General features: G+C 46.6%; 4 protein-coding genes across 4 annotated transcripts; 2 read left to right on the plus strand and 2 right to left on the minus strand.

Annotated features, from left to right (window-relative positions):
* Nucleotides 1–38: 38 nt before the first annotated feature.
* LOC114796440 (methyltransferase-like protein 2) lies at nt 39–6,581 on the minus strand. Its single transcript, XM_028990429.1, has 10 exons — nt 6,493–6,581; nt 5,486–5,648; nt 5,071–5,162; nt 4,792–4,994; nt 4,652–4,701; nt 3,751–3,811; nt 3,232–3,371; nt 952–1,058; nt 391–456; nt 39–320 (listed from the first exon to the last, which is right to left on the minus strand). The coding sequence occupies exons 2-10, from the start codon at nt 5,632–5,634 to the stop codon at nt 151–153; spliced, it is 1,038 nt and encodes a 345-aa protein (XP_028846262.1). The 5' UTR covers nt 5,635–5,648; nt 6,493–6,581; the 3' UTR covers nt 39–150.
* Nucleotides 6,028–19,018, plus strand: LOC114796437 (DDB1- and CUL4-associated factor 17-like). Its single transcript, XM_028990427.1, is given in 16 exon segments — nt 6,028–6,110; nt 6,525–6,748; nt 6,902–7,005; nt 7,086–7,176; nt 7,254–7,375; nt 8,011–8,080; nt 17,057–17,146; nt 17,224–17,331; nt 17,407–17,512; nt 17,587–17,741; nt 18,076–18,185; nt 18,253–18,274; nt 18,276–18,341; nt 18,425–18,508; nt 18,587–18,742; nt 18,813–19,018. Coding segments are annotated over 16 exon segments (1,656 nt in total). The 5' UTR covers nt 6,028–6,082; the 3' UTR covers nt 18,933–19,018.
* A 29-nt stretch (nt 19,019–19,047) lies between these two features.
* On the plus strand, nt 19,048–22,431 carry LOC114796442 (cytochrome b reductase 1-like). Its single transcript, XM_028990432.1, has 4 exons — nt 19,048–19,392; nt 20,054–20,262; nt 20,335–20,489; nt 21,799–22,431. Exons 1-4 carry the CDS (start codon nt 19,206–19,208, stop codon nt 22,019–22,021), a joined length of 774 nt encoding a protein of 257 aa, XP_028846265.1. The 5' UTR covers nt 19,048–19,205; the 3' UTR covers nt 22,022–22,431.
* A 91-nt stretch (nt 22,432–22,522) lies between these two features.
* On the minus strand, nt 22,523–26,074 carry LOC114796443 (alpha-aspartyl dipeptidase-like). The gene is made up of 8 exons (XM_028990434.1): nt 25,912–26,074; nt 25,740–25,828; nt 25,582–25,656; nt 25,430–25,509; nt 24,955–25,128; nt 24,811–24,870; nt 22,846–22,928; nt 22,523–22,770 (listed from the first exon to the last, which is right to left on the minus strand). Exons 1-8 carry the CDS (start codon nt 26,007–26,009, stop codon nt 22,704–22,706), a joined length of 726 nt encoding a protein of 241 aa, XP_028846267.1. The 5' UTR covers nt 26,010–26,074; the 3' UTR covers nt 22,523–22,703.
* Nucleotides 26,075–26,803: the final 729 nt, after the last annotated feature.

Consider the following 26,803-nt stretch of genomic DNA (forward strand, 5'->3'; position numbering starts at 1 on the left):
GCTTGCTGGGGACAGAAACCACGTCCAATGTCCTTGGATTTATTTACTGGCAATATGTATTTTTCTGTAGAAAATCGGTAAAACCGTGTTGTATGAGGAGCTATGTGCATATGTGCGTAATAAACGGAGGAGGCGTGGTGTCCCGTATCGTCACGGTTGGTGGGTGACATCGGTAGGTGTCGTCTGGGGCTTCTGGAACTTGGCCTGCATCCACACCCTCCTCATCACCACCTTCTTCCCCCGGTTCACCTGCAGCCGCCGGTCCTCCAGGTTCTGAAGCTCCGTCAGGCCGGCGCTGGTGAACAGGCGGCGAACTTCGTCTGCGGAGAACCAACGTCACCGTCACCGCGTCCACTAGAGCAGGCTGACGAAGCGCCAGCAGAGGTTTACCTGCGGTGAAGAAGTAGACGCATGTTCCATCCTGACGGGCGTAGAAGTTGTCCGACAGGCACTGACCTACACGGAGAAAGCGGAAAACGCGGTTCGTAAAACCCCAACATTTCCTCCACGTCCCTACAGCGCCTGCTTCAAACCAACATGGAAGGTGTGTGTGTGTGTGTGTGTGTGTGTGTGTGTGTGTCCCTTTTGATTTCTTATCAGGGACAGTGGTGGTCTGGCGATGTGCCAAGGTGCCACTGAGGTCCCCTTGATGAAGGTCCCGTCCCCACACGCTGCTCCCCGGGCGCCTGTCATGGTGCCCACTGTCACCAAGGGTGACGGTTAAATACAGAGGACACGTTTCACCGTGTCACCGTGTGCTGTGCTGCAGTGTCTCACAATGACCTTCACTTTCACTTATCAGTTTTGTATTAAGACCAAACTTCAAACCACATCTGTGTGACTTTGGTGGACCATGTTGAGCTCTTTTGGTTGCAACCATGAAGGTATCACATCACGCATGTTGGTCCAGTTGGAGGAGAACTGAGCAGCCTGAATTCACCACCTTCTCACCTTTTTTAAAGCGCAGCTGGGACAGATCGTGTCGGCCATAATCCCGAAAGAGGAAGATCCCTCCTGGCTTCAGATGTTGTGCCAGCCGGTGTAGAACGCTCTGGACGCTGTCAGAGGAGGAAGACCTTATTACACCATCAGCACGTACCGGGGCGAGCGACCCAATACCCATACACGTCACATTTTTGCTTTAATATTATTGTTGTTGCCATGGAGACACGTCCCTATCAGATATCTCCCACAGATTCTTCTTCATCTTCCTGCCACAGCAGATCTGACCTTATCAAGATACGATAGAACTTTATCATTTCAAAACTACATAAAAAAAACGTATTCATGGAAGTACTTGTGATGGGGACCGTCCCCGGACGACAGCTCTCTTGACACCGAGGGGCGTGGAGTTCCCACCTGACCTGACCAGCTCACTGTTTACGAACCTTCTTTTCCCACAGAATTCCGTATGGATGCACCACATTGCGGAGAAGAGAAGACGTTTTGGCACGGCCAGTCTAGGTCCAGAATATTAGCTCCATGAGTCCGGACTGGCAGATGGACGGCCCACAGTACCAACCAAACTGGCTGATGGCTGGAAGCCCCTATAAAGAGACCATTCCTGCATTTGGATAAAGAAAGCGAAGGTGCCACCAAGCATGAAGAAGAGCAGCTCAAAATAAAAATCTACTACCGTGAGACGCACGGCGCTGGCTGGACACCGGGCCACATTCTGATCACTCGCCAGTCTTCACAGAAATGTCACCGCAGGCCACGCCCCCCCACCATCAGCCTCAAATCCCATGGAAGAGAATCACAATCCCTGCGTCAAGTGCCAACGATTTATTCCTCTCGTCCCCTGATGGCTCCAGTGAGGAGATGAGGCGGGCGTCTGACTTCCGTTTCTAAATGGCGCCCATATTATTCACGCACCTTTGGTGACTGGTTGAAAAGGAATTAGATGGCTTTAAAGGTGACATTAGGTGACAGAATATCTGAGATATTTGGTCAAACCAAATTTTAGTAATACCACAGTGTGCCTCAAGAGGCGATAGTGAGTTCCTCTTCTGCCTAGTGATGGGCCAGTCAACACCAGGACTTCGGAGCTTCATTGCAAGCAAAACGCAACAACAGAGACACGTGGTTAAGGTGTTGGGGACAGTGGTGGCCTAGCGGTTAAGGAAGTGGCCCCGTAATCAGAAGGTTGCCGGTTCATGGCTGCCCACTGCTCACTAAGGGTGATGTTAAAAGCAGAGGACACATTTCACCGTGACACCGTGTGCTGTGCATCACAAGTGACAATCAATTCGCTTACTCGTCCTCGTCTTCCTCCGCTTATCCGGGTCCGGGTTAAAGTGTCCCTTTCTGAAACTCACTAGGTGGCTCCATCCATTAGGAACCTGTTCAACGTCTTGAGACACAGTGTCCAGAATGCTAAAAATGTTTTGCCGAGCTTGGTCAGCGTTTCACAACCTCCACGTTTGTCACCCATTGAATCTGCTCTCTAGCGCCCTCTGCTGAAATCTGATGGGTGTTAAATGCTGCACACGTCGCCTTTAAGCCCTCGGCATAGCAGCCGACCCCACCCACCCAATGCAAACCTTCTTCAGCCTGCTGCCATCAGGGAGGAGACTGCGGAGTCTCCAGGCCAGGACCAGCAGACTGAAGGACAGCTTCACCCATCAGGCTGTCAGGAAACTCAACTCCCTCCCAGCTCTGCACCCACTCCCCTCACTCCCCTCTTCTGCTCCACAAACTTTCTGAACTCTAACACACACACACACACACACACACACACACACACACACACACAAACTGACCGTGCACCAGTCACTCTGTGCAGCATTGGTCTGCCAACTACCTCACTTTGTCACTTTTACACTTTACAAGCTCTGTTGCACTACATTGTTCACATTGTTTACGTGGTTTGCACTCTCCACCATTTGCCCTTATTTGTATATTGTGTTTTTAAATTGTATATATCATGCTTATTTTTATAGCCTTGTATTTAATGTTATTGTTGTATTTAATGTTACTTGTATGGGTCTGAGAGTAACGTAATTTCAATTCTCTGTATGTCCTGTACATGTGGCAGAATTGACAATAAAGCTGACTTTGACTTTGACTTTAAAGAACTGAAAAACCTCGACATAAAAGCTGCATCTAGAACTTGAGGGTAAGATTTCTCCTCACCATGCTTCATCACCTGGTCCTGCTATTACTGGATGATGCCTCATCGCTAGAGGTGGGATTTACACACCACTTTCATTCAGACAAAACCCGTCCTACCGCTCGGGCCGGATGGAGGAGAGCACGAAGACCGCCAGGATGACGTCCAGGCTGCACGGCGGGAAGGGGAAGGAGGCCGTCTCCTCACACACGTCCTGTACGAAGGCGTGGCACAAGGAAGGGTCGTAGTCTGGGTGCTCCTGAAAAAATAGCCTGAATAATGACCTTGCACATTTGCCGTACGTAACAATACCCGATTTCAAAATGAATCTGGCCTACTGAGAATCAACGTGACCCGATAACGTAATCTCGCTCCAGCCCTGCACTGCACGACATTATACCGCCTTCAAGAGCACTTCCACCGTCTCTCGACAATCTGGACCAAGCGGCGTATCACGGCAGCTGGATTTGTTCAAGTTGGCTGAAGGTCACCCCGAGAACACAACTAGAGCGGTATCTGTCCACGTCAGAGTGTCCACAACTTGTCCAGCGTTCACTATGGAACAGCATCTGTGGTGAAACGTGTAATACGTCCTCCGAGTCCCCACACCGTACACACCAGAAGAAAAGAGCTCTTACTTTGACCAGCTGAACTGCTCGTGGAGAGAAGTCGCAACAGTACAGAAACGCTCGGCCATCTCTGAGGACAAGGGGAGAGGGATTTATACATTATTAATATAGGGCATATGTCGTACAGTGCGTAAATAAGATATTTTACAGCCTGCTAGATAATAATGCATAGTTTCCCCCTCGTTTGCTGCCTTTTTGAGACATTTTGAGCCCATTGAGACATACTGCATGTGATTTTGGGCTAGATAAGAAAAAATTAAAAATGTTGTTATTTAAAAGGATGATCAGAGGCGTCATCCGGCACGACCCTTTACACTGAACGTCCTGCCACCTTAATATTCCGACAGATTTAACATCATCGTGGAGCAGAAAATTCTTACTGGTTAGATGCTGTGGCTGCTGAACAACTCTCAGCAGGTATAATAATATATAATAATAACGGAAACATGGCGGCGGAGCCCACACTGCTTCCTTCAACATGGCGATTATGCTTCGTTTGTTATAAACGAATTCATTGTGGCCGATCGCAGTTCATTCTTTAGACTAAAGCTTATGATTATATATAAAACCAGGAGCGATGTCACATGCCGCCCAGCTGAATTGTGGGTCCGTCACGGCCCGAATCTTGGGGCATAAACAGCAGGAATCTCCGTTAAAAGTGGTAGTAGCCTAGTGGGTAAGACACTCGGCAGTGAACCAGAAGACCCGGGTTAAAACCCCACTTACTACCATCGTGTCCCTGAGCAAGACACTTAACCTTAAGTGTCTCCAGGGGGGGACTGTCCCTGTAACTACTGATTGTAAGTCGCTCTGGATAAGGGCGTCTGGTAAATGCTGTAAATGTAAATGTAAAAGCCAGACTCGTTCATAATTAGGCACTAATTAGCTGCTGACGGTGTGTTGCACTCACCTAATGGAAGTAATGATCGGAAACACACTGTTACCAGCTCCACATCCCACCTACAATTCAATTGTTACAGAAGCATTTTAATCCCAGTTCCCTGGTTTCATGCGAGAAAACCGAGCCGGAGATGAAGAGCATGGCGGCACCTCTAGTATCCTGAAGGACGACCCTGCAGCTTCTGCGCTCTCATTCGAGCCGGACTGACCCGCCCGGGCAGCACCGCAGTCTGGGTTGGGTGGAAGAAGCTCAGGGAACTCCAGGAAAAGCCACCTCCTGTCCTTGAAGAACTTGTTCTGGTGCATCCCGTAAAAGTCGTCCCAGAATTTATGAGCATCTCGGTCATATTTATCTGAGAGGCCAGAGAGGAATTCACGTGGATAAGACATTTTTCCAACATGGTGGGTCTGAGTACGCTTCACAGGCACCTTGCTCCTCACGAGGAACTCGCTCGGCAGAGTTTTCCCGAGCCTTCTGTCTGGCGGCGTCTTTCTCCTCCTCGGACCACTGAACATGGTCCCTGCAACACAATAACCAGGCAACCTGCTGAGATATCTTCCACTCACATACGTTCATAAAACTAGATAATTACAGAAAAATATGAAGAATCTATGAAAATATTTTTAACAAGAAAAATAAATCATTTGGAAAAATACCAAAAAAGAATGGGAAACTGCAAAAAGGTGAAATCCTGGGGTTACCATGAGATTATTTAAAAGGAACAGCAGAAAAAGGCTTTTCTGTCAATTATCAGTGTAAAGGAGGGTGTCTAGAATTAAATGGCAACAGGTTTCTGTAAAAAAGGGTCTTGCAGGGTTGCATGCAGTGACTAGTATGGCATACCACATGTTGTGACGGAAGACGTGTTCAGGCTGGGTGAGGATCCTGGACCCCAGGGGGGCGGCGGGTCTTCCTCTGTGGCCCAGTCTGCAGGGACCCAGGTGTGTCCCCCGAGCCACCGCCACAAGGGACCGTCCGAGCAGCGGCCGCATTTTCTCTTCTCCTTCTGTTAACAAGGCACAGAACAGACGTTAGAACCACAAATGATGCAATTTGACGCTGGTGGATCCCAGATCAACAAATAAATACATAAATGCATTTTTAAAAGCACGACTCCAGCCAGCAGGTGGAAACCAAGCACACGAAGAGCAGGCGAGCAGTGCAGAACAAGGGCGCGTCAGGAAATGCACAAATTCGCTGGATTAGGGGCGCCTGCACGCCAGGAACGACGAGTTGGCCTTATTTTCTGCTCCATGCATGTTTCCACATGTTAATACAGCGAGTGCTGAACTCAGGTTAGCTGCAGCTGGCACCGTGCACGCTTTTTAGTCGGGTTTTCTGGATAAAATGTCAGGAAATGCACAATTTCGCTGGATTCCGGGCGTCTGCACGACAGGAACGACGAGTTGGCATTATTTTCTGCTCCATGCATGTTTCCACATGTTAATACAGCGAGTGCTGAACTCAGGTTAGCTGCAGCTGGCACCGTGCACGCTTTTTAGTCGGGTTTTCTGGATAAAATGTCAGGAAATGCACAATTTCGCTGGATTCCGGGCGTCTGCACGACAGGAACGACGAGTTGGCATTATTTTCTGCTTCATGCATGTTTCTACATGTTAATACAGGGAGTGCAGGCACCGTGCACGCTGTTTAGTCGGGTTTTCATGATAAAATGTGAGGAAATGCACAATTTCGCTGGATTCTTGGCGTTATTTTCTGAGTGCTGGCACCGTGCACGCTGTTTAGTCGGTTTTTCTGGATAAAACGTCAGGAAATGCACAATTTCTCGGGTTTCCGGGCGTTCTTTTCTGCTTTCTCAAGCGAGTGCGGGCACTGTTTATTCCACGTACCTTTTTTTAATTTAATGCCGCCTCCCCTGCAGTTAGCCAGCGTGTTGACAAGCTGCTCTCTTCTTCGCTCGGGCAGCCGCTGGCCTGGTACCCCGAGTCGGGCTCCATGAGTCGCCGGCGCCCCCCTGCGGCGCGGCGGGGAGCTGCAGTGAACGCCTGCTGCCGCCTGGACTGGAGGTCGAGGGGCATCTGCAGCAGGGACGCCGGGGTGCTGCTGAGGGAGAACCTGAAGACCCTCCGGCACACCATTCTCAGGGTAGGGGCTCCGTGTGGACCACGTTTATGACTTCTTATTAAAGAAGTAATAACAGGGACAGTCCCCAGGGGGGACTGTGGGGACTGTCCCTGTAACTACTGACTGTAGGTTGCTCTGGATAAGGGCATCTGGTAAATTGTGCTTTTGTTGAAGGAGGATGCCGTGTTTGAGAAGGTGTGGACGAAATCTTCAAGGTCGCCCATTGCCTATGGGTACGGGAGGATTTATTTTGAGAATTATAGGTGTTGTTACACCAGGTAAAATACCTAAAATACCATCATTATTTTCTAAAATTATACTAAAAAAGCTTAGTCAGTAATTGATCCTTTTTTTTTAGCCTTCAGGCGAGACCACGTCTACTGTATGAATTACCCAAACGGGCCAGAAGCGAGAAGATCGAAGATGTCCTAATATGCACGTGTCCCCTGGTAAAGGCCCATTTGCATGAAGCTCCAGATGAGCGAATTTAGGAGTTGTGTCTGGCTGAGCCGCTGTGTTTGAACAGGACCAGCCGGGCCAGAGATCCAGCCTCCTGGCGCTCACCGCCGATAACTGGCTGTACCGCCTCTGCCAGGACACGGGCGGGCAGCTGCAGAGGGTCTGCCTGTCCGCTCAGCACAAGTTCAGGTCGGTAGATGCCACGCCTTCATATGCATGTTTCTACTGCATGTTTCCACAAGGAAACTGATCTTCAACCTTCCCAAGTTCTCCACACCGCCCCTCTGCTACGTTCCCTCCACCGGCTCCCAGTAGCTGCACGCATCAGGTTCAAAATACTGATGCTGGCCTACAAAGCCAAACATGGAGTAGCACCATCCTACCTCACAGCCCTTATTACACCTCGCACTGCACCTCGTATACTCCGAGCCTCCAGTACTGCTCGCCTGGTCCCTCCATCTCTGAAGGTAAAAGGAAGACGCTCATCTAGACTCTTCTCCGTCTTGGCCCCTCGGTGGTGGAATGAACTTCCAGCTCAGTCACTGAGCACCTTCACACGGCAGCTCAACACCTTCCTCTTTAGAGAAGATTTAGATGAACTTGTAACCTTCTTCTTGTCTGACTTCTGTATAGAAACTAGAACAGAGTGAATAAAAAGGTTGTATTCATAGTTGGGGGTCCTAGTGAACCAGAATTGATCTCTTCATTGATTGTAACGTCCCCCAGGAGACACTTGTGGGATGCGGTGGTAGAAAGTGTGGTTTCTCTCCTCTGTCCTCTCCCTGTTGGATGTGTTTCTGAGTTCATTTTCTGTACCTCCACAGATACCTCGGCTGGGACGTCCCCCAAGAAAGGTTCTACATCAAGTCTATCCAGCACAAACCTGGCAGACAGGTGCGGATGGGCCACAAAATATCTAGAAATCTTAATATTTCCCACCGTGAACTGACCACAGATATCAGTTTCACGGTCTACTTATAACTTATTTAAAACATGGTTTAAAATATGAATTCTGTAATTTTTCTTAAAACATACTATGCAAATTAATGTCTCTTACAGTATGGGTTCAATTTTATTAAAGTTCTAAATATTAACCTTGAAAAGGTTTATATTTGTATAGGTTAACATAACATGTTTTTTCAAGATTAATATTTAGAACTTTAATAAAATTGAACCCATACTGTAAGAGACATTAATTTGCATAGTATGTTTTATATTTGTATAGATTTTCTGTGTTTTTGGGTCTTTTTCAGGGTAATAACCATGACGGAACCGTCCTGTACGTGGCCGCGTTTCTCGCTTTGTTTTATATAGTTTATATTTGTATAGATTTTCTGTGTTTTTGGGTCTTTTTCAGGGTAATAACCGTGACAGAACCGTCGTGTACGTGGCCGCGTTTCTCGCTTTGTTTTATATAGTTTATATTTGTATAGATTTTCTGTGTTTTTGGGTCTTTTTCAGGGTAATAACCGTGACTGAACCGTCCTGTACGTGGCCGCGTTTCTCGCTTTGTTTTATATAATTTATATTTGTATAGATTTTCTGTGTTTTTGGGTCTTTTTCAGGGTAATAACCGTGACTGAACCGTCCTGTACGTGGCCGCGTTTCTCGCTTTGTTTTATATAATTTATATTTGTATAGATTTTCTGTGTTTTTGGGTCTTTTTCAGGGTAATAACCGTGACGGAACCGTCCTGTACCTGGCCGCGTTTCTCGCTTTGTTTTATATAGTTTATATTTGTATAGATTTTCTGTGTTTTTGGGTCTTTTTCAGGGTAATAACCGTGACGGAACCGTCGTGTACCTTGCCGCGTTTCTCGCTTTGTTTTATATAATTTATATTTGTATAGATTTTCTGTGTTTTTGGGTCTTTTTCAGGGTAATAACCGTGACGGAACCGTCCTGTACCTTGCCGCGTTTCTCGCTTTGTTTTATATAATTTATATTTGTATAGATTTTCTGTGTTTTGGGGTCTTTTTCAGGGTAATAACCGTGACGGAACCGTCCTGTACGTGGCCGCGTTTCTCGCTTTGTTTTATATAATTTATATTTGTATAGATTTTTTGTGTTTTTGGGTCTTTTTCAGGGTAATAACCGTGACAGAACCGTCGTGTACGTGGCCGCGTTTCTCGCTTTGTTTTATATAGTTTATATTTGTATAGATTTTCTGTGTTTTTGGGTCTTTTTCAGGGTAATAACCGTGACGGAACCGTCGTGTATGTGGCCGCGTTTCTCGCTTTGTTTTATATAATTTATATTTGTATAGATTTTCTGTATTTTTGGGTCTTTTTCAGGGTAATAACCGTGACTGAACCGTTGTGTACCTGGCTGCGTTTCTCGCTTTGTTTTATATAATTTATATTTGTATAGATTTTCTGTGTTTTTGGGTGTATTTCAGGGTAATAACCATGACGGAACCGTCGTGTACGTGGCCACGTTTCTCGCTTTGTTTTATATAATTTATATTTGTATAGATTTTCTGTGTTTTTGGGTCTTTTTCAGGGTAATAACCGTGACTGAACAGTCCTGTACGTGGCCGCGTTTCTCGCTTTGTTTTATATAGTTTATATTTGTATAGATTTTCTGTGTTTTTGGGTCTTTTTCAGGGTAATAACCGTGACGGAACCGTCCTGTACGTGGCCGCGTTTCTCGCTTTGTTTTATATAATTTATATTTGTATAGATTCTCTGTGTTTTTGGGTCTTTTTCAGGGTAATAACCGTGACGGAACCGTCCTGTACCTGGCCGCGTTTCTCGCTTTGTTTTATATAATTTATATTTGTGTAGATTTTCTGTGTTTTTGGGTCTTTTTCAGGGTAATAACCGTGACGGAACCGTCCTGTACCTGGCCGCGTTTCTCGCTTTGTTTTATATAGTTTATATTTGTATAGATTTTCTGTGTTTTTGGGTCTTTTTCAGGGTAATAACCGTGACGGAACCGTCCTGTACCTGGCCGCGTTTCTCGCTTTGTTTTATATAGTTTATATTTGTATAGATTTTCTGTGTTTTTGGGTCTTTTTCAGGGTAATAACCGTGACGGAACCGTCGTGTACCTTGCCGCGTTTCTCGCTTTGTTTTATATAATTTATATTTGTATAGATTTTCTGTGTTTTTGGGTCTTTTTCAGGGTAATAACCGTGACGGAACCGTCCTGTACCTTGCCGCGTTTCTCGCTTTGTTTTATATAATTTATATTTGTATAGATTTTCTGTGTTTTGGGGTCTTTTTCAGGGTAATAACCGTGACGGAACCGTCCTGTACGTGGCCGCGTTTCTCGCTTTGTTTTATATAATTTATATTTGTATAGATTTTTTGTGTTTTTGGGTCTTTTTCAGGGTAATAACCGTGACAGAACCGTCGTGTACGTGGCCGCGTTTCTCGCTTTGTTTTATATAGTTTATATTTGTATAGATTTTCTGTGTTTTTGGGTCTTTTTCAGGGTAATAACCGTGACGGAACCGTCGTGTATGTGGCCGCGTTTCTCGCTTTGTTTTATATAATTTATATTTGTATAGATTTTCTGTATTTTTGGGTCTTTTTCAGGGTAATAACCGTGACTGAACCGTTGTGTACCTGGCTGCGTTTCTCGCTTTGTTTTATATAATTTATATTTGTATAGATTTTCTGTGTTTTTGGGTGTATTTCAGGGTAATAACCATGACGGAACCGTCGTGTACGTGGCCACGTTTCTCGCTTTGTTTTATATAATTTATATTTGTATAGATTTTCTGTGTTTTTGGGTCTTTTTCAGGGTAATAACCGTGACTGAACAGTCCTGTACGTGGCCGCGTTTCTCGCTTTGTTTTATATAGTTTATATTTGTATAGATTTTCTGTGTTTTTGGGTCTTTTTCAGGGTAATAACCGTGACGGAACCGTCCTGTACGTGGCCGCGTTTCTCGCTTTGTTTTATATAATTTATATTTGTATAGATTCTCTGTGTTTTTGGGTCTTTTTCAGGGTAATAACCGTGACGGAACCGTCCTGTACCTGGCCGCGTTTCTCGCTTTGTTTTATATAATTTATATTTGTGTAGATTTTCTGTGTTTTTGGGTCTTTTTCAGGGTAATAACCGTGACGGAACCGTCCTGTACCTGGCCGCGTTTCTCGCTTTGTTTTATATAGTTTATATTTGTATAGATTTTCTGTGTTTTTGGGTCTTTTTCAGGGTAATAACCGTGACAGAACCGTCGTGTACGTGGCCGCGTTTCTCGCTTTGTTTTATATAGTTTATATTTGTATAGATTTTCTGTGTTTTTGGGTCTTTTTCAGGGTAATAACTGTGACGGAACCGTCCTGTACCTGGCCGCGTTTCTCGCTTTGTTTTATATAATTTATATTTGTATAGATTTTCTGTATTTTTGGGTCTTTTTCAGGGTAATAACCGTGACTGAACCGTTGTGTACCTGGCTGCGTTTCTCGCTTTGTTTTATATAATTTATATTTGTATAGATTTTCTGTGTTTTTGGGTGTATTTCAGGGTAATAACCATGACGGAACCGTCGTGTACGTGGCCACGTTTCTCGCTTTGTTTTATATAATTTATATTTGTATAGATTTTCTGTGTTTTTGGGTCTTTTTCAGGGTAATAACCGTGACTGAACAGTCCTGTACGTGGCCGCGTTTCTCGCTTTGTTTTATATAGTTTATATTTGTATAGATTTTCTGTGTTTTTGGGTCTTTTTCAGGGTAATAACCGTGACGGAACCGTCCTGTACGTGGCCGCGTTTCTCGCTTTGTTTTATATAATTTATATTTGTATAGATTCTCTGTGTTTTTGGGTCTTTTTCAGGGTAATAACCGTGACGGAACCGTCCTGTACCTGGCCGCGTTTCTCGCTTTGTTTTATATAATTTATATTTGTGTAGATTTTCTGTGTTTTTGGGTCTTTTTCAGGGTAATAACCGTGACGGAACCGTCCTGTACCTGGCCGCGTTTCTCGCTTTGTTTTATATAGTTTATATTTGTATAGATTTTCTGTGTTTTTGGGTCTTTTTCAGGGTAATAACCGTGACAGAACCGTCGTGTACGTGGCCGCGTTTCTCGCTTTGTTTTATATAGTTTATATTTGTATAGATTTTCTGTGTTTTTGGGTCTTTTTCAGGGTAATAACTGTGACGGAACCGTCCTGTACCTGGCCGCGTTTCTCGCTTTGTTTTATATAGTTTATATTTGTATAGATTTTCTGTGTTTTGGGGTCTTTTTCAGGGTAATAACCGTGACGGAACCGTCCTGTACGTGGCCGCGTTTCTCGCTTTGTTTTGTATAGTTTATATTTGTATAGATTTTCTGTGTTTTTGGGTCTTTTTCAGGGTAATAACCGTGACGGAACCGTCCTGTACGTGGCCGCGTTTCTCGCTTTGTTTTATATAGTTTATATTTGTGTAGATTTTCTGTGTTTTTGGGTCTTTTTCAGGGTAATAACCGTGACAGAACCGTCGTGTACGTGGCCGCGTTTCTCGCTTTGTTTTATATAGTTTATATTTGTATAGATTTTCTGTGTTTTTGGGTCTTTTTCAGGGTAATAACTGTGACGGAACCGTCCTGTACGTGGCCGCGTTTCTCGCTTTGTTTTATATAATTTATATTTGTATAGATTTTCTGTGTTTTTGGGTCTTTTTCAGGGTAATAACCGTGATGGAACCGTCGTGTACGTGGCCGCGTTTCTCGCTTTGTTTTATATAGTTTATATTTGTAGAGATTTTCTGTGTTTTTGGGTCTTTTTCAGGGTAATAACCGTGACGGAACCGTCCTGTACCTGGCCGCGTTTCTCGCTTTGTTTTATATAGTTTATATTTGTTTAGATTTTCTGTGTTTTTGGGTCTTTTTCAGGGTAATAACCGTGACGAAACCGTCCTGTAGCTGGCCGCGTTTCTTGCTTTGTTTTATATAATTTGTATAGATTTTCTGTGTTTTTGGGTCTTTTTCAGGGTAATAACCATGACGGAACCGTCGTGTACATGGCCGCGTTTCTCGCTTTGTTTTATATAGTTTATATTTGTGTAGATTTTCTGTGTTTTTGGGTGTTTTTCAGGGTAATAACCGTGACGGAACCGTCCTGTACGTGGCCGCGTTTCTCGCTTTGTTTTGTATAATTTATATTTGTATAGATTTTCTGTGTTTTTGGGTCTTTTTCAGGGTAATAACCGTGACGGAACCGTCGTGTACGTGGCCGCGTTTCTCGCTTTGTTTTATATAATTTATATTTGTATAGATTTTCTGTGTTTTTGGGAATTTTCAGGGTAATAACCGTGACAGAACCATTGTGTACGTGGCCGCGTTTCTCGCTTTGTTTTATATAGTTTATATTTGTAGAGATTTTCTGGGTTTTTGGGTCTTTTTCAGGGTAATAACCGTGACGGAACCATCGTGTACGTGGCCGCGTTTCTCGCTTTGTTTTATATAGTTTATATTTGTATAGATTTTCTGTGTTTTTGGGTCTTTTTCAGGGTAATAACCGTGACAGAACCGTCATGTACGTGGCCGCGTTTCTCGCTTTGTTTTATATAGTTTATATTTGTATAGATTCTCTGTTTTTTTGGGTCTTTTTCAGGGTAATAACCATGACGGAACCGTCGTGTACGTGGCCGCGTTTCTCGCTTTGTTTTATATAATTTATATTTGTATAGATTTTCTGTGTTTTTGGGAATTTTCAGGGTAATAACCGTGACAGAACCATTGTGTACGTGGCCGCGTTTCTCGCTTTGTTTTATATAATTTATATTTGTATAGATTTTCTGTGTTTTTGGGTCTTTTTCAGGGTAATAACCGTGACGGAACCGTCGTGTACATGGCCGCGTTTCTCGCTTTGTTTTATATAGTTTATATTTGTATAGATTTTCTGTGTTTTGGGTCTTTTTCAGGGTAATAACCGTGACGGAACCGTCCTGTACCTGGCCGCGTTTCTCGCTTTGTTTTATATAGTTTATATTTGTATAGATTTTCTGTGTTTTGGGGTCTTTTTCAGGGTAATAACCGTGACGGAACCGTCGTGTACGTGGCCGCGTTTCTCGCTTTGTTTTATATAATTTATATTTGTATAGATTTTCTGTGTTTTGGGGTCTTTTTCAGGGTAATAACCGTGACTGAACCGTCCTGTACGTGGCCGCGTTTCTCGCTTTGTTTTATATAATTTATATTTGTATAGATTTTCTGTGTTTTTGGGTCTTTTTCAGGGTATTAACCGTGACGGAACCGTCCTGTACCTGGCCGCATTTCTCGCTTTGTTTTATATAATTTGTATAGATTTTCTGTGTTTTTGATTCTTTTTCAGGGTAATAACCGTGACGGAACCATCGTGTACGTGGCCGCGTTTCTCGCTTTGTTTTATATAATTTATATTTGTATAGATTTTCTGTGTTTTTGGGTCTTTTTCAGGGTAATAACCGTGACAGAACAATCGTGTACGTGGCCGCGTTTCTCGCTTTGTTTTATATAGTTTATATTTGTATAGATTTTCTGTGTTTTTGGGTCTTTTTCAGGGTAATAACCATGACTGAACAGTCCTGTACGTGGCCGCGTTTCTCGCTTTGTTTTATATAATTTATATTTGTATAGATTTTCTGTGTTTTGGGGTCTTTTTCAGGGTAATAACCGTGACGGAACCGTCCTGTACGTGGCCGCGTTTCTCGCTTTGTTTTATATAATTTATATTTGTATAGATTTTTTGTGTTTTTGGGTCTTTTTCAGGGTAATAACCGTGACGGAACAGTCCTGTACGTGGCCGCGTTTCTCGTTTTGTTTTATATAGTTTATATTTGTATAGATTTTCTGTGTTTTTGGGTCTTTTTCAGGGTAATAACCGTGACGGAACCGTCGTGTACGTGGCCGCGTTTCTCGCTTTGTTTTATGTAATTTATATTTGTATAGATTTTCTGTGTTTTGGGGTCTTTTTCAGGGTAATAACCGTGACGGAACCGTCCTGTACGTGGCCGCGTTTCTCGCTTTGTTTTATATAATTTATATTTGTATAGATTTTCTGTGTTTTGGGGTCTTTTTCAGGGTAATAACCGTGACGGAACCGTCCTGTACGTGGCCGCGTTTCTCGCTTTGTTTTATATAATTTATATTTGTATAGATTTTCTGTGTTTTTGGGTGTTTTTCAGGGTAATAACCGTGACGGAACCGTCCTGTACGTGGCCGCGTTTCTCGCTTTGTTTTATATAATTTATATTTGTATAGATTCTCTGTGTTTTTGGGTGTTTTTCAGGGTAATAACCGTGACGGAACCATCCTGTACGTGGCCGCGTTTCTCGCTTTGTTTTGTATAGTTTATATTTGTATAGATTTTCTGTGTTTTTGGGTCTTTTTTAGGGTAATAACCGTGACGGAACCATCCTGTACGTGGCCGCGTTTCTCGCTTTGTTTTATATAATTTATATTTGTATAGATTTTCTGTGTTTTTGGGTCTTTTTCAGGGTAATAACCGTGACGGAACCGTCGTGTACCTTGCCGCGTTTCTCGCTTTGTTTTATATAGTTTATATTTGTATAGATTTTCTGTGTTTTTGGGTCTTTTTCAGGGTAATAACCGTGACGGAACCGTCCTGTACCTTGCCGCGTTTCTCGCTTTGTTTTATATAGTTTATATTTGTATAGATTTTCTGTGTTTTTGGGTCTTTTTCAGGGTAATAACCGTGACGGAACCGTCGTGTACCTTGCCGCGTTTCTCGCTTTGTTTTATATAATTTATATTTGTATAGATTTTCTGTGTTTTTGAGTCTTTTTCAGGGTAATAACCGTGACGGAACCGTCCTGTACCTTGCCGCGTTTCTCGCTTTGTTTTATATAATTTATATTTGTATAGATTTTCTGTGTTTTTGGGTCTTTTTCAGGGTAATAACCGTGACGGAACCGTCCTGTACCTTGCCGCGTTTCTCGCTTTGTTTTATATAGTTTATATTTGTATAGATTTTCTGTGTTTTTGGGTCTTTTTCAGGGTAATAACCGTGACTGAACCGTCCTGTACCTGGCCACGTTTCTCGCTTTGTTTTATATAATTTATATTTGTATAGATTTTCTGTGTTTTTGGGTCTTTTTCAGGGTAATAACCGTGACGGAACCGTCCTGTAGCTATCCACGTTTCTCGCTTTGTTTTATATAATTTATATTTGTATAGATTTTCTGTGTTTTTGGGTCTTTTTCAGGGTAATAACCGTGACGGAACCGTCCTGTACCTGGCCGCGTTTCTCGCTTTGTTTTATATAGTTTATATTTGTATAGATTTTCTGTGTTTTTGGGTCTTTTTCAGGGTAATAACCGTGACGGAACCGTCGTGTACCTTGCCGCGTTTCTCGCTTTGTTTTATATAATTTATATTTGTATAGATTTTCTGTGTTTTTGGGTCTTTTTCAGGGTAATAACCGTGACGGAACCGTCGTGTACCTTGCCGCGTTTCTCGCTTTGTTTTATATAGTTTATATTTGTATAGATTTTCTGTGTTTTTGGGTCTTTTTCAGGGTAATAACCGTGACGGAACCGTCGTGTACGTGGCCGCGTTTCTCGCTTTGTTTTATATAGTTTATATTTGTATAGATTTTCTGTGTTTTGGGGTCTTTTTCAGGGTAATAACCGTGACGGAACAGTCCTGTACGTGGCCGCGTTTCTCGCTTTGTTTTATATAGTTTATATTTGTATAGATTTTCTGTGTTTTTGGGTCTTTTTCAGGGTAATAACCGTGACGGAACCGTCCTGTAGCTGGCCACGTTTCTCGCTTTGTTTTATATAATTTATATTTGTATAGATTTTCTGTGTTTTTGGGTCTTTTTCAGGGTAATAACCGTGACGGAACCGTCCTGTAGCTGGCCACGTTTCTCGCTTTGTTTTATATAATTTATATTTGTATAGATTTTCTGTGTTTTTGGGTCTTTTTCAGGGTAATAACCGTGACGGAACCGTCCTGTACCTGGCCACGTTTCTCGCTTTCCCTCTGAAGCTTGTGGGCGTTCTGGAGATCAGTTCAGCTGTATGGACGTATATATATATATAAATATATATTTTTCTGTATCTGCTGATGAAGAAACACGTTTTCTTCTTCCTCAGGCGTTCGGGAAGACGGTGGTGGACGCCATCCTGTCTCAGGGGGTGCTGGCCGTCTCGCACAGCAGCAGCTGTGTGAAGCTCTACAGCTTTGAGAGCATCCTGGACACGGTAGTAACGGCATGAAGTTCTCGCCACGCCGCTCTGACCTGCAGCTCACTCCTCTTCTGCTGCTGCTCTCACCAGTTCAGGACCCAGGAGCTGGTCCTCGGAGAGCCGTGCGCCTGGAACGCCGCTCGGTGCGTCGTGGGAGAGCCTCCTCTCGGCATTCCGGTCAACATTAAAGTGGACGGTAGGTGCGTAACGTTTCGCTGACTGTTCCGTGTGCTCTGTAGACGGTACCTGGCTGTGTAATGTGTATTACAGCGCCCCCTCTGGCCTTGTTTGAGGTGAATTATCTGGATAACTACATCGACTGTGGGGTACAGATCGGGGGACACCCATGGCACTACATCTACGCCCCGAAAAACAAAAAGCACCGCGGCTCCTACCACGTCTGCTCCCTCAGGAGCGGCCATCTGGTAATTTTTATTCCGTTTTGCGCTGAATAATATTACCTGGTTTTACACCTCACCTGCCTCAACCCCAACAGTGGGGCAGCGGTGGTCTAGTGGTTAAGGAAGCGGCCCCGTAATCAGAAGGTTGCTGGTTCGAATCCCGATCCGCCAAGGTGCCACTGAGGTGCCACTGAGTAAAGCACCGTCCCCACACACTGCTCCCCGGGCGCCTGTCATGGTGCCCACTGCTCACTCAGGGTGATGGGATAAATGCAGAGGACAAATTTCACTGTGTGCACCGTGTGCTGTGCTGCTGTGTATCACATGTGACAATCACTTCACTCTCACTTTCAACAAGGCCAAGAACGGGGTACAAGACATGAACTGCCGTTCCCTGGAGTCCGACTGGATCTACTTTCATCCGGACGATTCCGGAAGAATAATCCACGTCGGCCCCAGCACGATCAAGTGAGCAGCGGATATGCGGTAAAAAGATGAACGTACGAATGTGCTTCAATCTGGTTTCTTTCACCAGCGTGCTGAAAATCCTCAACGACGGGGGGGGGCGACGCCCAATCAGAAGTGGCGCTCGATTTTGCCATTAAAGCTCCAAGAACCCAGAACGTAAGAATTTTTTAGTATTTTTTTTTGTTGTGACGGGACGGGGGGAATTACACCGTTTTATGAATCCGTGTGTACGAATTCAGGACGCGTCTGCGGTCACGGTGACGTCCTCTGGCCGCACGGTGAGGAGAAGAGTCCAGCAGCTGGACGACGACCCGGAGCAGGAGGTAGAATCGCGCTGAAGCCGTAATATTTTTTCATGTGTCTGTGAAGCACGTTGCAGAATACGTTGAAATTTTATGCAGACATTCAAATCGGTGGAGTATGAGGATGAGTTGGACCTTCTGGCCGTGGTGGACGTCACCCACGTGGAGGAGGAGGGAAAAGCCAACGTCCGTCTCCATGACAACCAGAATGGGGCTCTGATGAAGACCGTGCCGCTCCTGGAATCGTGGGATGTGGTGAGTGCGACATCGGAAATAACTGATGGACAGAAGGCTTGCTCGTGTTCTTACCGTCGTTTCCCCCCAGACGTCCAGCCAGGACCTCTTCTTCGACCGAGACACCATTGTCCACATCGAGCAGGAGAAGAACAGCAACTTCTGTTGCCACGTCTACAAGATCAGAAGCATGCATGCAGAGGACCAGTAGATGTGCGCACATCGCGTATCTCGATTCCTTCGGAAAGCAGCATTTTGTACTATTTAATATAAAAGATTAAAAGATCTACAAGCGTCCACAAGTGTTTTCAGAAGCTCCTTCAGCTGCTCTTCATCTCCACAGGTTTATGAAAGGTTTATGGAATTTTAATCACAGTGCTGGAGGGATTCTTTTCACCATTACGATGTTGTAATTACTGCGCGGAAGCGGTGACGTCTCTGGGACGCCCCGCCCACCCCGGCCGGGCCCCGCCCACCTCCGGAGATGCAGCGTGTCCGCCAGCTGCTGGTCTCCCTGGCCGCGGCCGTGGCCGTGGGCTCCGCGGCCGTGGGGTTCGTGCTCCGCTGGGTTCTGCACTACAAGGAGGGTCTCGGCTGGGACGGGGGTCCCGCCGAATTCAACTGGCACCCGGTGCTGGTCGTGATCGGCCTCGTTTTCCTGCAGGGAGTCGGTAAGGACGGAGGAAGAATTCTCAATCCGCGTTTAAAATGTCGGCTTTTATTAAAAAACGTTTTGTTTGTTGTTGGTTGAGTTTCTTTTCGCGGGAGAATCCGTCTTAAGTAACTCGCCGCGCATGCGCAGTCCTGCTGCTGACGTCTGAAGATCTACGAGCGTCCACAAGTGTTTACAGAAGCTGCTCTTTATCCGCACACGTTTTGTGAACTATTTCTAGTAGTTTAGTCCCAAGGCTGGACTTGTTCCATGACCCGTCTGGTCCCCGGATTTAGTGAAATGACGTGAAACACCCGGTGAAACGTGTCCTCTGTATTTAACCATCACCCTCGGTGAGCAGTGGACACCATGACAGGCGCCCGGGGAGCAGCGTGTGGGGACGGGACCTCCGTCAAGGGGACCTCGGTGGCACCTTGGTGGGTCGGGATTCGAACCAACAACCTTCTGGTTACGGGGCCACTTCCTTAACCGCCAGGCCACCACTGTCCCATGTCTCGTTATTAGGATCCTGTCTCGTCATTTCAACTCTCCCATGGCTTCCTGGAGCTCCGTAGCTACTTTGTTGGTACATTATGAACGTGAAAATTTCATCCAGAAGCGTCGCTTCGTGGCCAGATGTGGTGGCCGGTTTACACGTCTTTGCCGTCGTTCCCCTGCAGCCATTACAGTGTACAGGATACCATGGACCTGGACGTGCAGCAAACTCCGGATGAAGTTCATCCACGCGGGCCTGAACGTCCTGGCCTTCGCCCTGACGGTCACGTCTCTGGTGGCGGTGTTTGACTTCCACAACGCTCAGCGCATCCCCAACATGTACAGCCTGCACAGCTGGGTCGGCCTGGCCGCGGTCCTCCTGTACGCCCTGCAGGTGACTCCGCAGCTCCGCCTTTACTCGCCACGCCGGCGCTCAGGAAAGTGACGCTTTTCTGTTTCCGAGCAGCTGGTCCTGGGACTCGTTGTGTATCTGGTGCCCATCACGCCAGGCAACCTGCGGGCGGCCTTCATGCCCGTACACATCTACAGCGGCATCTTCATCTTCGCCACGGTCATCGCCACGACCCTCATGGGCATCACGGAGAAGCTCATCTTTGGTCTGTAAGTAGAATGATGGTTTGGGTTGTTTAGACTTGGACTGAGATGGACCAGGACTGGGGAAGGACTGATTGGACTGGGGACGGCCCGATTGGACTGGGGACGGACTGATCGGACTGGGGACGGACCGAGACTGGGGACGGACTGATCGGACTGGGGACGGACCGAGACTGGGGACGGACTGATTGGACTGGGGAAGGACTGATTAGACTGGGGACGGACTGATCGGACTGGGGAAGGACTGATCAGACTGGGGACGGACCGAGACTGGGGACGGACTGATTGGACTGGGGACGGACTGATTGGACTGGGGAGGGACTGATCGGACTGGGGACGGACCGAGACTGGGGACGGACTGATTGGACTGGGGACGGACTGATTGGACTGGGGAAGGACTGATTGGACTGGGGACGGACCGGGAACAGACTGATCGGACCAGGGACGGACCGAGACTGGGGACGGACTGATTGGACTGGGGAAGGACTGATTGGACTGGGGAAGGACTGATTGGACTGGGGACGGACCGAGACTGGGGACGGACTGATCGGACTGGGGACGGACTGATCGGACTGGGGACGGACTGATCGGACTGGGGACGGACCGAGACTGGGGACGGACTGATTGGACTGGGGACGGACTGATCAGACTGGGGACGGACCGAGACTGGGGACGGACTGATTGGACTGGGGAAGGACTGATCAGACTGGGGACGGACCGAGACTGGGGACGGACTGATCGGACTGGGGACGGACCGATTGGACTGGGGACGGACTGATCGGACTGGGGACGGACCGAGACTGGGGACGGACTGATTGGACTGGGGACGGACTGATTGGACTGGGGACGGACTGATTGGACTGGGGATGGACTGATTGGACTGGGGACGGACTGATTGGACTGGGGATGGACTGATTGGACTGGGGACGGACCGGGAACAGACTGATCGGACCGGGGACGGACCGAGACTGGGGAAGGACTGATTGGACTGGGGACGGACCGAGACTGGGGACGGACTGATCGGACTGGGGACGGACTGATCGGACTGGGGACGGACTGATTGGACTGGGGACGGACTGATCGGACTGGGGACGGACCGAGACTGGGGACGGACTGATCGGACTGGGGACGGACCGAGACTGGGCACGGACTGATCGGACTGGGGAAGGACTGATCTGACTGGGGACGGACCAAGACTGGGGACGGACTGATTGGACTGGGGAAGGACTGATTGGACTGGGGAGGGACTGATTAGACTGATCGGACCGGGGACAGACCGACCGGTTGGACTGATGACGTGTTTTTGTCCTGGCAGAAGAGACCCGCCGTACCGGGACAGTCCCCCGGAGGCCGTCTTGGTGAACGTGCTGGGTTTGCTGGTCATCGTGTTTGCTGGGCTGGTTGTCTGGATCGTGACGCGCCCTTCGTGGAAGCGGCCTGGCGAGAACGTCCCACAAACATTGTCCAGCGGTGACAACTCGAACACGGCCACCAACATGTCCCTCCGAGACCGCGGCGGTAAAACGGAGCCGAAGTAGGACCGAGAATCCAGGCTGATCTAACGTCTGCTTTTATATGAGCTGCTTCACATCATAATATTCAAATATAAAAATCGATTTATAACCCAGTTACCGTACAGACGTAACAGTTCGGGATTATTGTCTTTAATAAATGTATATAAATATATTCGGTACCGTGTAAAGATCAGTAGTGTAACCTAATGTAGGTAAAATCCTGATTTAATCCTGATTAAAATATAGAAGTGATGTTAACGTCGATATGTAGAGATGTGCTGGATCTCCTGATCTACAGATGGAGAATAATATCGTATTTCAGATCAGAGTCTCGCTCTGCTCACGTCACGTCACCGTTTTGTACCTTTTACACGCTACTGTAGACGTATTCTGTTTTTTAGATGCTTTTGATGGAATAAATTTGATACTTTTAATGATGTGTTTTGCGGAATTCATTTTGATTGTTTGAATGTTTAATGGACTTCCTTTTCTGGGAATTCACAAGAAATGATCGTACAAAATATTATTTATTTTTGATAAATTGATACAGAAAATGATTAATTTTTCCAAGAAGCCATCTTCAGCCTTCTGCCACCTTGTGGTGAGAACTTCAACTACAACAGAATCCAAGCTCTAAATTCTCCAGATATGAAGATCTTCCAATTGAAGCTGAAGGCCACCATGCAATGTGCTGCTCTGCTGATAATTAAGGGGAGTCGGTGAGCAGGAAGCTGAGGTCACTTCCTGGCTCGTGCTCAGTGGTTTGCTTCCCCCTGAAAAAAACAAACCGCTTCTCTTTCACTGTTATGTGGTAACGCAGTTCTAAATTTCGTATTACTGTAGTTTACCGAGTGAATAATCTGGCCCTGGTGGTGCCGAGTAGTGAAGCCCGGCCTCCTTCCACCAGAAGCATGGATCCTTCCCTCAAGGCCTGGAAAAGGGAAGACGAGTTTTTACCAGTAAAAACTTGTGGTGGTAGGGTGGTAGTGACCTAGTGGGTAACTTGGTGGTAGTGCTGCACGATTAATCTAATCGTAATCGCGATGTCAGTCTGTGTGATTACATGAACGCAAAAAGCTGCGATTTCAACGATTAGTACATGGATTGGATCGGATATGTTGCCGATCCATTCTCTCATTCTCTCAAAGTTTGCGAGCTGACTGAAGTCTCACATCTCACGTCTCACATCTTAGTCGTATGTAACGTGTTTGGTCACATGACTTTCGATTCGGAGACATATGGTTAGACGCCGCATGACGAGCTGCATCGTACGTCAACGTCGCCGCCATATTGCGATAGGCTCTGCTGTGGAGTGAAGCATATACATGTCTATGGAGAGAAGTGCATAAAAAAAGCCTCACTCTTGTGCTGCTTGGGGCTGTACAAACCGCTGTACGCTCCAAACCAGATCCCGGGGGATTACATTTCATAGGTAAGGCTGGACAATTGTTTTGAATATATTTGGCCATTATAAATTCCCGTTAGCTAAGCTAGGCTAAGCTAACGAAGCTATGCATTCCTGTGTTCAAGTCAGTCCCCAAACAATGTTTTGGCTAAACGTAAGAACTATAATATGGGATTTTATAATGGCCAAATATAATCAAAACAGTTGTTTAGCCTTACCAGGGTTTGTCGTTCGACAGTAATGTAGAAGAGTTTTTTGTGATTTATTTAATTTAGTAGAATATTGTATTTTAAACTGGGCATTTCAGGTTGTTATAAGTAGTTTGTATGTTTCACTTTGAAATGAAACATTTCACTATTAGTATGCGACTTTTCATTGATATACAAGCAAGTGCCCTTTATCACATCGCAATCGCATATCGCAATATTGATCTCAATAATCGCAATATGTCTTTTTCCCCAAATCGTGCAGCCCTACTTGGTGGTATAGAGGGCTTTAGTGGCCTAATGGGTAACTAGGTATTATAGAGGGCGGTAGTAGCCTAGTGGGTAACTAGGTGGTATAGAGGGTGGTAGTAGCCTAGTGGGTAACTAGGTGGTATAGAGGGCGGTAGTATCCTAGTGGGTAACTAGGTGGTATAGAGGGTGGTAGTAGCCTAGTGGGTAACTAGGTGGTATAGAGGGCGGTAGTATCCTAGTAGGTAACTAGGTAGTATAGTGGGTGGTAGTAGCCTAGTGGGTAACTAGGTAGTATAGAGGGCGGTAGTGGCCTAGTGGGTAACTAGGTAGTATAGAGGGCGGTAGTGGCCTAGTGGGTAACTAGGTAGTATAGAGGGCGGTAGTGACCTAGTGGGTAACTAGGTAGTATAGAGGGCGGTAGTGGCCTAGTGGGTAACTAGGTGGTATAGAGGGCGGTAGTAGCCTAGTAGGTAACTAGGTGGTATAGAGGGCGGTAGTAGCCTAGTAGGTAACTAGGTGGTATAGAGGGCGGTAGTGACCTAGTGGGTAACTAGGTGGTATAGAGGGCGGTAGTGACCTAGTGGGTAACTAGGTAGTATAGAGGGCGGTAGTGGCCTAGTAGGTAACTAGGTGGTATAGAGGGCGGTAGTGACCTAGTGGGTAACTAGGTAGTATAGAGGGCGTTAGTGGCCTAGTGGATAACTAGGTGGTATTGAGGGTGGTAGTAGTCTAGTGGGTAACTAGGTGGTACAGAGGGTGTTAGTGGGTAACACTCGCCTATGATCCAGAAGACCCAGGTTCAAATCCCACTAACTACCATCGTGTCCCTGAGAAAGACACTTAACCCTGAGTGTCTCCAGGGGGGGACTGTCCCTGTAACTACTGATAGTAAGTCTGGATAAGGGCGTCTGGTAAATGTAAAGGTAAATGTAATGTGCGCGGTAACTCACCAGCACGCAGGGCGTGTGGGGCTCTTCATGAAACTGAGCGATTCGCTGCTCTCGCGTCTCCTGGCCGGGACAGAAGACAGGGAAGGTGAGGCGTGAGGAGGAATTCTGGGAACACGTATGGCATGTGCGGAGCACGGATCTCACCCCCATGTGCCTGCTGTTGGGGTCGGCGTCCAGGTAGTGAGGGTTGATGTTGAAGGGGACGAGGCCGATGGCCGCGAAGGTGGGCGGGTAGACGATGGGCATGTCGTTGGTGGTCCTGATGCTGATGGTGGCCACGTTAGTTCCCGCGCTGGAACCCACGTATGGCACGCCGTCCTGCACCCACACCCACCTCAGTATTAACAAGCGTGATACCTTCCCAGTGTCACTAATACAGAGGACACGTCACCGAGGTAGCGTCCCCACACACTGCTCCCCACTGTCAGTAATACAGAGGACACGTCACCAAGGTAGCATCCCCACACACTGCTCCCCACTGTCACTAATACAGAGGACATATGTCACCATGCAGCGTTTCACAATGACAATCACTTTCACTTTTAAAACTACAGGTTCCTAAAAAGAGGCATATTAAATATGTGCCATGTTTTATATTGGCAGGTGACATGTTCCTCACCTCTAGAACCTTCTTTCTGATTACAGACACCAGGCCGTTGTCGTACAGAGCCTTCAGAAGACGGAACGTGTTCCCGCCTCCTGGGACACAAAGTTCTTTATTACTTTCATGCTCATTTCCGGCGATACAGTCCATCTCCGTACCGACTTTACCGATGAATATGGCTTCGGCCTGCGTCACCGCCTCCACGGGATCGTCCGCCTCGTCAACGCTGTCAACCTCATAACCTGCAGGTATAACAATACGCGCGTTTATGACCGTTCTGGACCTTGGACCAGGTGCCATGTGTTCAGTAAGTGAAGATCAGTACCCAGGGTCCTGAGCTTGTCCCTGGCCACCTTGGCGTAGGCGGCTCGGTCGTGCAGGGCGTACGGTACGAACAGGACCCTCTTGACCCTCCTGCCACGAGAGGTCACGTATTCTGCACGCTGTACGTTGCTTCATGTTTCATGGCCAGATGGTGAATATTACTGCAGACTTACTCTCCAAGGAAGTCCTGGACCTGCTGCTGGCAGTGCTGGAGATATCCTCCACCGTGCAGAGTGGAGTTGGACACCAGCAGCAGCCTCCTCTTCATCATGCTGACGGCGACGTGAGAGGAACACTAGCGAGGTGACGTTTATAGGACCACGTGACCACGTCCTCCGAAACTCCTCCCCCATGAAGGGTGGAACCGTCACGCCGTGACGTCAGGGGACCACGTGACTACGCTCTCCGAAATTCCTCCCCTACGAAGGGCTGGAACCCTCAGGCAGTGACGTCAGGGGACCACGTGACCACGCCCTCTGAAACTCCTCCCCTGTCGCGTGGACGGCGACTTCAGGCGGTCAGCCGCGCGCTCGGAAAAACACGTGACGTGTAAATAACAGGCTCCTACGTCATTAAAATCCCGGAAAAGTGGTGGAGTTTGGAAAGTTGGAACACGAAATAAACGTTGCCGGACGACCCACGCTGCGGTCTTGCTGGCTGTAGTTGGCCGCTAGTTCGGACCGCGCATGTCGCCTTCAGCCTCCTCAGCAGGCGGAGGGTCGAGGCTCAACATTTCATTTTGTCGTCTTGTATCTGTCTTCCCACCTTCACCCGACAGGAAACAGCGTCATCAGAATCACGTACAGTACGGAGAGAGGGAGAGAGATAAAGGGTGGGAAGGAGTGATACAGAGCGGGACGCCCTTCCAGAGTAGACTGATGGTTGGTGATGGTTTGTCCTACAGGTGTAGAGGTGGAGTAGAGCGTCTGTCCACGTTTGGAGGTCCTGGACAGAGCAGAGTAGTCCAGTGTCATGGTCTAGATTACGTGTCCATCATGATGCTACTGGTCCATTTGAAGATCCCTGAAGCTGTAGTTGTTACGGTGGTGGTGGCTGTGGGGACCC

This window comes from Denticeps clupeoides, chromosome 9 (genome assembly GCF_900700375.1).
Source record: "Denticeps clupeoides chromosome 9, fDenClu1.1, whole genome shotgun sequence".
In the NCBI taxonomy this organism is placed as follows: domain Eukaryota; kingdom Metazoa; phylum Chordata; class Actinopteri; order Clupeiformes; family Denticipitidae; genus Denticeps; species Denticeps clupeoides.